The sequence below is a fragment of the Osmerus mordax genome, chromosome 15, assembly GCF_038355195.1.
Source record: "Osmerus mordax isolate fOsmMor3 chromosome 15, fOsmMor3.pri, whole genome shotgun sequence".
NCBI classification, from domain to species: Eukaryota; Metazoa; Chordata; class Actinopteri; order Osmeriformes; family Osmeridae; genus Osmerus; species Osmerus mordax.
The window spans coordinates 5,548,814-5,563,952 of record NC_090064.1 but is presented as its reverse complement, the minus strand read 5'-3'; the positions used below and the strand labels follow the sequence as shown (position 1 = coordinate 5,563,952).

The 15,139-nt window shown below is 44.1% G+C and overlaps 1 protein-coding gene across 1 annotated transcript in view; it reads right to left on the bottom strand.

The window, feature by feature from the left end:
• The window catches only part of LOC136957345 (sodium/hydrogen exchanger 9-like), a 72,361-nt gene extending 58,378 nt beyond the window's left edge, over positions 1–13,983 (bottom strand). The window contains exons 1-6 of the mRNA XM_067251222.1: positions 13,866–13,983; positions 13,156–13,358; positions 10,593–10,670; positions 10,235–10,311; positions 6,647–6,762; positions 82–187 (exon numbers count right to left, since the gene is read on the bottom strand). Coding sequence (XP_067107323.1) covers positions 82–187; positions 6,647–6,762; positions 10,235–10,311; positions 10,593–10,670; positions 13,156–13,358; positions 13,866–13,974 — 689 coding nt within the window. The 5' untranslated portion in view covers positions 13,975–13,983. The remainder of the gene's footprint in view (positions 1–81; positions 188–6,646; positions 6,763–10,234; positions 10,312–10,592; positions 10,671–13,155; positions 13,359–13,865) is intronic.
• Between the last annotated feature and the right edge of the window lie 1,156 nt (positions 13,984–15,139).

Sequence of the window (15,139 nt, the reverse complement as noted above, 5' to 3'; positions counted from 1 at the left end):
TTTCCGAGACGACGCAGCGCAAAGTCCCTCGCTGACGCCCCGATCACGGGTGCAAGGGCTGATGCGGAGCGACGGACTCACCGTGCGAGGACGATGGCCACGGCGTCGTTGAGGACGCTCTCTCCGAACAGCAGGGTGTACAGGTCGGGCTCCACGCGAAGCTCCGAGAACAGAGCCAGCACTGCCACTGCACAACACACACACACACACAATATCACCTCATCAGAACTTGGCTGGGAAAATGGAACCAAAACAGCAATACCACCTCATACATGCCAGGAATGATTATTGTAAAGGACATAAAGCAAGTACCATTTAGTCTTATGAGCATTGAACACAAAATAAAAATATATGACTGTATACAATAGGGAGGGCACCTCGGAACAATCTAGAACTGGCAGCTGAAACAAGGCTAGACCAACACTGCAGGGTTCACATAAGCAATTTTTTTCAGGTACAATTCTGTAGGGAATAAACATTTTGCACACTTTCTTAATTCCAGTCTGTTCTGAAACACATCTGACGCAGGCACAAACCTATGCCCTTAGACAATACTGTCGCAAAAGCATAGCTGTGAAATTATGTACTACAACATGTGATGTTTGAAAAAATCTGAGAAGCTATAGCGTTATTGTAGGACTGAAATGCCAGTACATCACACTCACACCCACACAATGATAACAATGTGAACAAGAAAAAGAAATCTGCATATCAAAATCAAAGTGAAAAATGCATTTAGTGACAGAACGTCAAACTAAACAAACTAAACACATTCAAGGCTCAGTATTATCAAAACAATTACTGTAAATGAGGAACAGACAATTTCCTGCAAAACCACTAGTGTCCATAGGACATCATGAGGCTCAGAAAATGTTGTATGGAACAAAACAAGACTCATAAACTACTGCAAACAGGTCTTGCCCAGCCAATTAGTCAGATTATTTGACCAGAAATCAAGCAGGTCAAGGTCTCAGAACTCGATAATCACGATGATTTCTGTAGACCTACTGTATGGTTAAGGTGCCTGAAGGGAGAGCTATGGGATGTATGAGGTGCACCATCAGAGCATTGGATTACCTCTGTGTACTGGGCACTGGGCAATGTAACACCGCTGTGTGTGTGTTTGAGAGAGAGAGAGAGAGAGAGAGAGAGAGAGAGAGAGAGAGAGAGAGAGATAGAGAGAGAGAGAGAGAGAGAGAGAGAGAGAGAGAGAGCGTGCGTAGTACTGCGTGCGTCATCCTGTGTGTGTTGCACTTGTGTTGTCAGAGCTTTGCGTCCAATCACAATGTGTACTCAAGTGTGTGTGTCTGGGGGGGGGGGGGGGGGGGGGGGGGGGGGGGGTCAGCATGGGCAGTGTTGATTACTGCCTTGTATAGAGCCAAACAGAGAGAAGAAGACAGAGAGCTGAAGATTTAGGCAGCAGTACTGCAGCTGATTAAAATTACCAACAGAGTCTACTTAAGTCTAATGCAGAGAGCCACAGGCAGAGAACTCTGCAGTGAATAATGCAGAGTCCTTCATGAGATGCTCCACAGCATACAGTAGAGAATGTCTCTCACACACATGCACGCACACACACCGGAGCACACCCACTCACACACTATAGTACACGCACACACATACACACACATACACTCAGTATTGTAGACAGTAGTGTGAAAGTTATGAAGTTTGTCCTGTCTACTGAGACAGTATACTGAAGATTCTGTAAATTTTTCAGATGCACTCTTCTTCTAAAAATAGACCCCAATCCTTTCCCAGGTATAACCCAGGGGAACATTAATGGGTGCAATGTTTTTCTCTCTGTTTCTCTCGGAGATAAGGCCCATTAACTGTGAAAGCCATTATGGTGGCAAGCAACGCTAGCGTGAGATGTCTGTCTACGGTCTTCCCACCCGGACAAGTCAATTAGATACTGTACTTTGAAAGACCAACATTTCTGAGTGAGAGCAGGCTGTATAATTATAGGATGTTCATTTGGGAATTATCTTCCAATGCCAACAACCACATGGTCAACAGACAAGATTCACAGTAGCTTATGAAAGGACTAATTATGAAAATGAATCCTTGTCAGTGAAGTCTATCCGAAACTATTAATGGGATTCAATGCTAACGGCACTCTTCTATTCTAATGTGGATGGTTGTCAGCGGCTTATTCTGGATGTTTGTACAGTATGTCATTCCTAATCTGTACTTTGCCCAGTGGCATACAAGTTCAAAGATCTATGATGCTATCCCATACTGTACTGTACTGTACTATACTATGATAAACAAAAAATATACTCTACAAAAATATACTATCCTTGGCAAAAACTTTACTAAACTATACTATCCTAAATACTATACTATCCTTAACAAATACTATACTATACCATACCATACCCTACCATACCATACTATACAACACTATATGACACTATTATAGTATGATAGATGGAATGGACCTGGACCTGCACCTACTCTACGCTGACTATCATCATAGCTCAGATAACTAAGAAGCCCAGTTTGGCTTTTTGGCCAGTTCACTCCTGCACAACACGTCTGTGCACGCACGCACGCACACACACACATGCACACGCACGCACCCACACACACACACATATGCCTGCGGCTAGAAAGAAAGCACAGGAACAAATGTTGATTTATTTACTCTGCAGAGCCTCAGAGAACCCCACTGATGGCTGAGGAGACAATGAGGTGAACGCCTAGGAGAGTTCATCAGCAGTAAACACCGAGCCAGGCCAGGGATGAGTCACACACACACACTGTCTTACACACATTCTCACCCTGGCACACAAACTGTGCGTAGCAACAATGCCAAAACTGACTGACAGGTTGACACAAGGGAGCGACATCCACTGTCAGTTCCCTATCTCAACACTTGCAACCCGATTGTGTGCTAGACAGCAGATAGACTGCGATGGAAACGCAGAACGGCAGAATACATACTATACTATTCAGTTGGGCTCAGGTCAACCCTCAACAGACCCCCACTTTAAAAACAAGTCTTCCTGGGCAATCATTACCTTAGATAGGCGAGGATGTTAAGGTAGCCTGCTGGTGGTCTCCACCCCCCCCAACCTGCACACACACTCACACACACACGTACACACACACGTACACACAAACACAGCATGGGGTGCTCCATCTCGTTACATCTACCCATCATTAGAGGATGACAGACAGTCTTTTTCTCCACTTACACCTCAAAAAATATACAAGACCCCCATTCCTCTCTCCCTTCACAGACAGCAGGGGTTGGGATGGCGGTGTCGCTATGGCAACTCCATCCCCCAGCTGTCAAGTGTTCATCAGTTTCCACAGTAACGCCGTAAGGTGGGGGGGACTAGACAATTATTACAGACATATCTTGAGTTGAAGGGGTTGGATGGATGACTAATTAGGGCATTTTACTAGGTGACCCAGGATTCCAGAAAAAAATAATATATAAAACAATTTAATCACAAGATCAGGGACATGAGATTTGTTCAATGATTCCCCGACATTGCAGTAAATTCCTTAAACGACAGTGGTTATTAATATATTGTATGAATGGGGACTATAGATACTATTTCAAGGGACTGTGAACTGTGGATGAGAAGTCAAAATTTAGGCTTGGTTCTTTTAACTAATAGGACCCAAAGAGTCATGGAATACTGTCTGCGGATGTGTGCTTTCACTCCTATTATTTATTCTCTATACAAATATGTGTCAGAGTAGGGGGAATATAGGACCATCAATAGAGTATGCAGATGATTGTCCGTTATTGTCAGTCAGCTTAGGACAAGGAGACCTGTCATTGTCCGGTCATCAATGACTTTGTTAAGTGGTGTGAGGATTGAATCCTTTCTTCAATTAAACTTTTTAAAGACAAAATACATGATAATTGATTTTAGAAAACATGGTCACATACATGAAGTCACATCCATTAAGGCTCAGACAATGGAATGTGCACACTCCTACAAATATTTTAGGACAATTATAGACTCAAAACTGAACTTTGATGCAAATTGTGAAGCCGTGTGTAAAAAGCACCAGTGTCTGTTCTTCTTAAGGAAACTCCTTTTTCCACATTAACAAAACTATGATGACTTTATTTCATTGTGCTTTTATTAAATCTATTTGATCCTTTTCTTTAGTGTATTGGTTCGGGAATTTATCCTTAAAGAACAGGAATAGTTTGAGTCAAATTGTTAAGTGGTCTGGTGGGCAAATAGGGGAGTCACAGGTTAACCCAGCATCTCTGTATACTAGACAGTTAAAGTGGCTGGCTGGCTCGATACTTAATGATGACTCCCATCCTTTGTACAAAGAATTTCAGCTTCTTCCTTCTGGAGGAAGGTTTACTGTTGAAAAGTGCAGAACAAAGCGGGATAAATACAGCTTCGTTCCGGAAGCTATTACTGTAATCAGCAGAACAAGTCCTAGCAAAATATTTCATATAATGATATAGATGCAATGTCTATTTTATTTAAACTTTTTATATATTGTCTTTTGGAACGTGGAGCACCAGTTTTATCATGTCGTTTTAGATTTTTAGGTCATACACTGTTTTGTGTTGTTTCGAGTAGATGTGAAAAGTACAAACTCACCCACTGCAGATTCAAATTTACATATGGGTATACATAAATGTAACTGAACTGAACTGAATCACAGGTCATTACAGTGATCACTGATATGAAGAGACCCTATTACAGTATGACCACGCTCCCTGTAACCTGTTGTTTGTTTTCACACGTACTTACTGTACACCACTTATCTGAACCCAGTTCAAATAATCACAGAATATCATACTCCCTTTTCTGAAATGAGCATATGGGATTGAAGATGAAGTCATGAAGCGCTTGTGCAACACTCCCTTTGGGTTCAATGTCCCTGGACACGCAGTGGGAGCTCCTCACAGTGACCCGGGCCTCGGACCCTGTCCATAGTCCTGTCAGTGTGGCTCCTCTCAAACAAATACCCCCATCAAAGGCGACTCTATGAAATCCGGGGTGTCGGAGGGTGTGATGGGTGGGAGGGGGGGCATGGTTAAACTGGGAAGTAAAAAAGTCTGTGTCTATGTTGAGAGAGTCTGTGAAGAAAGGTTTACTACAAAACACAAACTAATTTACTATTCTTAAATGGGGTTGTGTTCTTCTGCAAAGTCCGGGGGGGGGGGGGGGGGGGGGGGGGGGGGGGGGGGGGGGGGGGGGGGGGGGGGGGGGGGGGGGGGGGGGGGGGGGGGGGGGGGGGGGGGGGGGGGGGGGGGGGGGGGGGGGGGGGGGGGGGGGGGGGGGGGGGGGGGGGGGGGGGGGGGGGGGGGGGGGGGGGGGGGGGGGGGGGGGGGGGGGGGGTGGGGGGGGGGGGGGGGGGGGGGGGGGGGGGGGGGGGGGGGGGGGGGGGGGGGGGGGGGGGGGGGGGGGGGGGGGGGTGGGGGGGGTGGGGGGGGGGGGGGGGGGGGGGGGGGGGGGGGGGGGGGGGGGTGGGGGGGGGGGGGGGGGGGGGGGGGGGGGAGGGGGGGGGGGGGGGGGGGGGGGGGGGGGGGGGGGGGGGGGGGGGGGGGGGGGGGGGGGGGGGGGGGGGGGGGGGGGGGGGGGGGGGGGGGGGGGGGGGGGGGGGGGGGGGGGGGGGGGGGGGGGGGGGGGGGGGGGGGGGGGGGGGGGGGGGGGGGGGGGGGGGGGGGGGGTGGGGGGGGGGGGGGGGGGGGGGGGGGGGGGGGGGGGGGGGGGGGGGGGGGGGGGGGGGGGGGGGGGGGGTGGGGGGGGGGGGTGGGGGGGGGGGGCGGCGTGTCTCTGTGACGTCAGGTAGAGAGGCCGTCATCCTCTATCTCTCTCTTTCTCCCTCTCTCCTTTCTCTATCTCTATCTTTTACTAACAGACCCTTATGGACACTCACTAAGATCACCTACAGTACTAAAGTAAATGATTAAGCGTCACATGATCCACATGACAATAGCATATTTCTAAGAGGCAGTCATAAGAACATATGCTGCGTACATATGCTGCTCCGATGCTGTTGCGCACCAAAGTTATATCTGTCATAGATCAGAATGTACCTGAATGAACTACAATGTCTGGAACGAACATGGAGTTGGGTACATACAGACCACAATACCGGCTGACTGAATAGGCCATTCATCTATGTTTAGTCGATGATCAATGCAAGAATGGTTAAAAAAATACAACTGCTGTCACAAGTTGCCACTTGTCCACGACTGTCATCTGGTTGATTCACTGGTTACAGTATACATTACAGCCATACAAAGCATGAGTAGTGAGGAGGCGGTAAGTGTGAATCTACCAGATACCCACAATTAATCATAGTGACCTTGGGTCAATACTGAGTTTAAGTAACCCTTACAGGACAAATGGTTAGGCTGAAAGTATCTCTGTAGCAATTACAGCTCTTGGGGAAGAAAAAAAAACGTTGAAGAAATAATCGAGTTAAAAGAGCTGTTGTGTACTGGACTGATATACATTACTTACTGTATATCAGTCCACAAGGGAATTCTGCCTTAGGCTTCAGAACTATGCGTGTTATTGGCTTATGTTTGGCAATGTGTCATTTTGTGTAATGCATTGGAACTCAGTCAGTTGTCAGATTTACGCCACACAGTCCAGATACACAGAATTCTGCAGTGTAGACCCTTGGTTAGACCAATTACCTGGGTCAGTAGCAGAGACCACAGCCCCAAACAGGAAACAGTCAGTCAGGAGGAAGTCCCCTTCTGCCGACTGGCCGGCCAGAACCATCAGCCTGGTGAAGGCGTACACGCAGGCCCTGGAAGAGAGGAAGGAGGCCACATGGGTGAGGTCAACAGGGAGCGCACGCCACAGCCAGCCCATTAGTCATTGCCACAACCACAGCTGGGCCTCTCCCCCCCAGAGCAGTGAGGGTAACGGGGCCAGACGCTGGCTGTGGGTGACCTGTCTGGACTCTGGGGCTGGCTGCTCAGCACAGGTGTACACACTCAGGACTTGGCTTGCAACCGCTTATCTGATGTATGTAGCATAGGGGAGCAAGGAAGATAGGGGAGAGTTAGCCTAGCGTGCTACCGCTCCTGGTTGTGGAGCCCCACGCACTAGTAGCTATTCAACTGGACAGGAGAAGAAAAGTGAAAATCTATGGTTCCTAATTATTCTAGCCTATTTTGGGGGGCTGAGACTGGAGAGGCTGAGACTGTCCTGGTAGGTTGAGGAGCTAAGGAACATTTGAATAGGCCACATTGTCCTTGACAATGTCCCAAAAATACAACTCCAACCTGAACTGACCCGGCAGCACACTAAGCATCAGAGGTATGTACATCAACCGGGTCACACTGGGTGCCTTTAGTGCATACGGTCCATACTGACCATGTTTGGAGGTTAGATTGTGTGTTATTTTCACTATTACAGTTTTTCTCGATTGGTTACACACATTTTCTAAATGCATACCTCATACTCTCAGACAATCTACACAGTGTACATTCCAACCAACACAAAGTTGCACATACAGTGGTCTACATACAAAACAACAGAATAATTTACTGTATAGTATATACAGTTACATTATTATTATTTTTCTTTGTATTTGCCGTAATGTTATGGCGTTATTTTCTAGGACCATGTTCATGATTTCAGTTTCCTGTTCAGGAGACAGAAGACGTTCCCGACCACCTAGGGGTTGGTAATCTTTCAGTTCTGCCAAACAAATAGTAAAATACTGTAAATACTGTGTAGAGATACAAAGTAGGAATACATTTTCCAAATACTTGAAACATACTTTATTTTTACAGTCCTACAGAACAGTCCACAGGCAATACTGTACTACTGTACTCATTGAGTACTGTATTGATATGCAGTAGGCTTACTTCAATTTTGTAGTGAGAGTAGATTTCTTACCTATTCTCATTTCGGAAAGTCCGGATGATGGATGCTACAGTGTACCTGCTCAAATTTGGCTGTACTCTTTGCCCAGCCTCCCTCATTGTTAGACCATGGTTGACCACATGGTCAACCAAAGCGGCTCGGATCTCATCAGAGATTATGGTCCTTGGCCTTCCTCATCCTCCCCGTCCTCCTCCTCTTACTCTCACTCCTCTGCCTCTGTTTCCAATGTTGGCATCCATTGCTCAAAAACAGAAGAGGTCACCTGTTGCCCTTTTATGCTAAAGCTTTGATTGCTAATTGTAAAACTGTGTGACAGGTGTTTGTCCATGCGATGAGTCAGTGTGCGTATTTGATAGGCAGTGTGTTCCTTGTGAAAACAAAAGATTTTCTTCATGAAAATTGTGCCAAATGCAGAGAATTGTGTGTAGTGTTTTGAAAAAAGTGTGTTTTAGAACTGCAATTTGAGTGTAAAGCAGGAATTGTGCTTGTAGTTTAGCAGAATTGGTTCATGGGGTTGGTGCATGAGTTACATGTTGAGGTCATTGTGTCTCAAGTACCAGTATTTGTATGTAAACAATTGAGAAAAACTGTAACATCAGGTGTCATACTGTTGTTCAATAGGCACTGTAGGCCAGAATCCATACTGCTGGATGCTTTGAATTTGAACTTCAAACAACCTGAAAGAAATTTCACTTCCGAAGTCAAGGACGGCACACTCTCACTGGTTTGCAAGTGGGCTAACACCTAATCCTGTTACTGACGCATATCCCATAATGATCTAGCATGTCTGCGTGTCCCCCGGGGACTTCCTTCCTTTATCATAACCCGGTTACCGTGGCAACATGGTACACCCTGTCCTCTGAGGGCAGTTGGGATGGATTGGAAAAAAAACTGGGCTCTAGGGCTGAGCGATGATCAGAACGCTATCATAAATATGTGGGAAGAGATCTGCAATGTGAGTGTATGTTTGTTTTTTAAAGGGGAGGCCTCGGCTCCTGTTGCTGTTATAATAGCAAATAGTGTTTCCCTTCCGACAAGCCCTCCTAGCCCTTCAGAATTTGACAGGCCGACTAACAAAGGCACGGGATTGGTCAAGGCCCGGTTCCTCGGAGTCAAAGAATGTGCATGTGATGCGACATGTCAAACCATGTAGGATTCTCCAGGGAATGTTCTACTCGGGGGAGCAGAGGGGTAAGAGAGGGATAGAGAGAGAGAGAGAGAGAGAGAGAGAGAGAGAGAGAGAGAGGGAGGGAGAGAAAGAGAGGGAGGGAGGGAGGGAGGGAGAGAGAGAGAGAGAGAGAGAGAGAGAGAGAGAGAGAGAGAGAGAGAGAGAGAGAAGGAGAGGGAGGGAGAGAGAGAGAGAGAGAGAGAGAGAGAGAGAGAGAGAGAGAGAGAGAGAGAGAGAGAGAGAGAGAGAGAGAGAGAGAGAGAGAGAAAGACACAATGAGACAGAAAAGCGGATCTTTAAGGTTTCGTTACACCAGACTGTACTTTCTCAACAGAGAGATCACACAGAGAACACGTGAACTTTTACACAAGCCAGAAACAACCACAAGTTTAAGCAGGGGCCACGGTGCCATAACATTTTACATGAATGAACCCTGAACTTTTTAAAATAAGTTGATAAACATTGTTAAAATGTTCAATTAAAATGCCTTCATTTGTTCAATTGTTGCATCCATGCATGCTTTATCGTAACACAGTGATATTCAGTGCAGTCGCAGAACAATAGTGACCCTACAATCTGTTGGCACGTAGGCCAGGCAATCCTTTAAAGCACACATATACCATCTAGTGGTTACATCTTGAAACTCCTCTAATTCAGCACTACTACATGCTGCAGTAAAATATTCATGAGCTGCACAATTTAATGAACACAGTATTATAATTCCATCTTACAATGAATACACATATAGATAGAAGCAATCACTGAGCAAGACAATATGATTAAGACTAGTGCTTTGACAGGCTAAAATGAATTACACTTAATTAAAATTAAGTGTTTTACTGAAATACATTGAGAACTGACATACAGACATGTGTATTAGATATCTGTGAACAATATATTTTTATAAGCATAGAATATATTCTCCCCAATGAAGCTTTTGTCAGTATAGTATTATACTATTGTAACTTGTTTAACTGCAAGCTCTTATGGTTCTTCCCTTTGGCACTTATTTGGTTTTCCACAATGTATGCTTCATGTTTTGGCTGCTCGCAATGTTTGGGGCTATCTCGTTGTTATGATCAGTGACCTATGATCTTTTGTAAAGCTCTCTCTTGGAAGTCGCTTTGGATAAAAGCGTCTGCTAAATGCATAAATGTAAATGTACTATGAATATTTTCCATGTTCCTCGAACCAAGAGTAGAAATGTCATACTCACCCAATACCAACGCAGGTGATGATTGTCCCCATGAAGGCAAAAGTCAACACTGAGCCCAAATTGTCAATGAATCTTCTCTGGAACAGACAGCATTCCCAAACATGTCAGTGACACAAACAAATAAATTGTATACTATACAGACAAAACTCAATTTGTATGTATTCCTTCAGCAGACTCAATTAAGGGCAAATGATGTGTGTGAATACAATCCTTTTATTCAATATACAGTCCCAATTGTACCTCATAAAAATGCCACTATGTGCTTTCTGATGCCAAAAGCATCCTTCAAAATACCCCCCAAATCCTTCTTTGACATTTATTCCTTCCCCGCCAGGACCAAGCATGACAGCAGTCTCACCTGATTGAGGCAGTACGCTCCATGGAAGATGATGGGTGGCAGAAACAGATTGAACAGGACTTCTGGATCAAAGGTCATCTGTAACAGACAGAGCCATTTTGCTTGTGACTGACAGGGCTGTGGGGGCAGGACAAGTGCTTTACTGAATGTGACAATGTGAAGGACAGCAAGCCATCACCAGACACATTGCTCAGTTCGATGGGAGACAAACTCCAGTCTTCCACAACATCTACACATCTCAAATCATTTTCTTCATGACTTTAAATGCCCTCATCAATCATTTGTATAAGGAATTATAAGACTAAGATTTAAGTCATATTCAAGAATTTGAGAAAGGATGTCTATGCACAGACTCAGTGCACTACTTGTATGGGAGTGCACTATCATGATTGTGTCAGGTAAGTGAGGCTGAGATGGAGGCAAATGCAGGTCCGGCAGCTTTTAATGAGCAATACAACAATCCGAAGGTATGGGCAAAGATCAAAGTACAATTCTTAATTGGAATCCTAACCAGGAAATCCACGGTAAACGGCTTGGTATCAACAGACACAATGGCAACTGAGCGTACACTTCACAAGGTCTATATGAATGAGCAGTCTCTTTTAAAGGGTGGTGTGTGTGATTGGTATTCCGATTGGTATCCCAATATTTCCGCAGAAGGCGAGGTGTCTGTGTGTTGGTTTGGGAGTTGCAGTTTGCATCAGCCCGGTTCACAGTCTGAGGTGCATTCAAAGAAACGGAGTCGCTGGTTTGCTGTGACATGACAGATTGGTTAAACGCATCTCTTGATTCACTTGAAAAACTCATTCATGTTCTTACATTCAAATAATGTTTATGGTCTTCTTGTGTCAAGCTCTCCCACCTGGGTGACCCCAAAGCTTTAGTCTAGTTGGAACTACGCTAATTCCCAAGGATATCCTAGTCCTCACCTTCTCAAACAATGACTAACTACCTACAGTACTAGTCTATCACAACCTGTCTACAACTCAGTTAAGGACCTCAAATCTAAGCTTCATATCCTACATTGTTGGCTTTTAAAGCCTGCTCAAGAAAAAAGCACAAGCACAACAGTTGCTGTCTTGACTTGTAAGGAACCAGCCAACCAGACCAAGGTGGCACAACAAACTTCTTGTGTCAGTTTTGCTAAAATGTGAGGAATTAGTGGGTCAAGATAATGTTGAAGGTGTAGCAGTACATGCACAGAAAACAGATGGTCCTACATTAAAGAACCAAACCCGTAAATTGAAAATTGCAGCTTTTTCGTCTTCTTCAAGGCAGTGAAAATAACCAATGCTCTGTAATCTGGAACACATCCAAGGTCATCACTGTATGCAAGGGATTGTAGACTGCAGTCAAATAATATATCTAGGCTATGATTACTTAATTTAAACTGTGGCACATTCATAATACTGCGAGGTTCAAAAACTGATATCTAATTAAGATCAACATATTCCAAGTCTTTTTATTTTTCCTGCATAAATTTTCGACCAATATCACAGATAATTTCTGAATGTTTCAGCTACACTTCACTGATGTTTTTTATTAAATCCCAAAGGGTTTTATGTGTACATATTCTTCAAATATTATTTCTATGAAAAGGCACACACAAGGTCAATGCAAATACTCAAAAGGGATGTTATTTTGAAATGCGGTAATCTTACTGTATTCTGATATTTGATGGGAAACATGTAATTTGGATGGCAACATATTGTGTGTAAATAGGCTGTTAGTACGTTTCCTATGCTAATCCTCACCTCCCCTCAAAAGCTTGAAGTGCAACAAGCAATGAGCTCTATCTACAATTCAGAGCAGAAACTGCTGCCAACGCTATAATTGCTCGTAACATTGTGCCTCGATTATCCAACTCAATACAAATTACTTTTTGGAACTATCCACATCGACATTTTTTCATAATTACTTACTGCCACTGCACGACAAACGAAACCCTCAATAACAGTGACTAATAAGGACACTGTAATAGCAAAATTATGCATATTGCAGGAATTTTGTTACGGGGGCCACATGCACATCTGAGTCAAAGGGTCGAGGTATGCGGAATACACTAATTGCCTCTTCAACCAAGCAGTGCTAAATTTAATCAGAGCTCGCATTTTAGTGCCCTGCCTCCCCTACGGCACATATCTAATGGACTCTGTAATGCAATGAAATCCTTATCTCTCCTGCTGGGGATTCATACATATCAGGCCTAATGACCTGAAGGCCACACCAAATGTCTGGGCTCACCTAATGGTGCCATCACCCCCGCTGGATTCTTAATGAGAGCCCTCCATTGTGAGGGGCCAAAGAGTGCAGAGCTATTAAATGAAGTTATGCTTGGTCCAAGAGAATGTGCCAGGTTCATTGTCCACTCTGCCTATTGCTCTCTCTCTCTCTCTCTCTCTTTCTCTCTCTCTCTCTCTCTCCCCAAGGCCATTAGGAGTACATGAATGAACCACACTGATGCACAGTAATATCTGGGAAACCTTCGTGTGGGCTGGTTAGATTAAAGACATACAATTCTGTCTTTACATGTCTAATGGACGTAAGATTGGAGTTTTGCTACCTGATATAAGTCTGTTGTCAGAGATGATCCTTGGCCTTCAAGGAAGTTGACCTCTCCTACATGTTTGTAATGGTGAACATGTGAGGTGACATTGACCGTTAGTGTCAGTGGAGTGTTGTTGAGGCCCACACAGGCGTACACTTTCATTGGCTCGTCTCTGTATACAAAGTCCACGGATTTCATAATTGCACCGAGAACCATACCTGAAAAGCAATACACAAATTGACATGCTCAACAAAAGTCAATGCAGTTTCAGCACTAGCCAAATTACATTCAGAGGGGTAAAAATAGTTATTTGTAATAAAACTTGAATATTTATATTGGACATGGCCTTGCGAAAAAAAGTACTGTAGCATTGATTAAGGAAACATGAATCCTGTATATGATATATATATTTGTGTGCAATATGCATCATGCAATGGTTAACAACTAATTGTAATTATATGGTTTGAAAAAGTAGAATAGGTCTCCAGCACAGGGAACCTGTAGAATGCAGTCTATAAGTATGTGTAGGCCTTCAATTTAATGACATGTCCTTTCAACAGTCTGTGCACTTGCAGCAAGGGAGAGATGCTAAGTGCTCCCTGTAAAATGGATTCCCTCAAACCACCTTGAAATTCATCCCCCCAAAACTCCACAATTATAAACATTTCGAAAAGAAAGTTTACAACTTGTTGAACTAACGCTTGAGCTCAAACTTCCGTACTCACCATACAACATAGCCACACCACTTACATGCATACATCGAAATTGACGTTGTTTTAACCACCACATACTTAAAATTGAAACAATTAATAACGCATTTAAAGACAGTAACATAACACTATGCTTTCTGTGTTTCATAATTCCCGTCAAAATTTTATAAGTTTAGTTTCAACTATAGCTCCAAACGATAACTGTTCGATATGACACAAATTGTGTTACATCCGCATCCTACACTTCGACAGGTGTAAACTCGCGCCGATACCATTAGGTGGCGGTCAATACAAAGGAATAAACAGCGCAAGTTTAGCGCATTTTCAGGACTTCAATGAATTTGGGGTAGTTAATTAACCATAGTTAATGGTTTGTTTTTAAGTGTTTTTCATGGTACAGCACGCATTTGTTGCATGTGATGGGTGCCTACTAGACATATCATAATTTGGACGAATGGTTTAGCCATGGGTCACGATTAGAATCTGCAATTAATTTTGGTCTTTACAATTTCAATTTCTTACTATCTCAAAATGTCCTTTGCTAAAAGAGTGCTATGCAGACATTAGGTGTATGCACAACCTACTGAATTCCCGTAGGCTCAGATAGGGTGAAATAATGAGTATTATCAAGCCAATCTAATTCCCACTTGTTAATTGGATTGGGAAAAGAGAGGAGAAAAGACAGAAGAGACAACAATGAAGGCGGGACTGTTCAGCCATATGTGGCGTAGCTCAAATTAATGAGTTTTATAAAGTTAATGCCATCTTCTTCCAAAGCACTAGGATAAAACTTGCTTGAGGCTCAGAAGCCATTTAAATATTCATGGCCAGCTCCCTTTGCATTCCCCTGGTTCCACAGATGTTACTATTTTTGCAAGATGGCCCCCCTTCATCATTTGGGATACTGTCCAATTCTTCCAGTGCCCACTCCTGATTCTGGCCCAGTTTGAGCCTTCTGGAATAAATGACCATTTGCCTCTACAGCCGTAAACTGTCAAGGAAGGCTGCCTTTAAACTTTTGCAAATGTCGATTTTGCCACGTGCAAGTTTAAGGCACCACACATGAAAAATACATTCATTAACTTGACATTGAGAAATACGTAAATTAGATTTTAGAGTAAGAATAATGTAGCTTTCACGTGTACACCCACATCGAGAATATAACAATTGCCTTTCAGTGTTCAGATAAACGTTGTAAATGCTCTTTTGAGAATATAATACAGGTGTATTTAAAACAATAAAACATTATCTGCCACTAGGTAGCTCAATCTATAGTAGGCTAATATTTG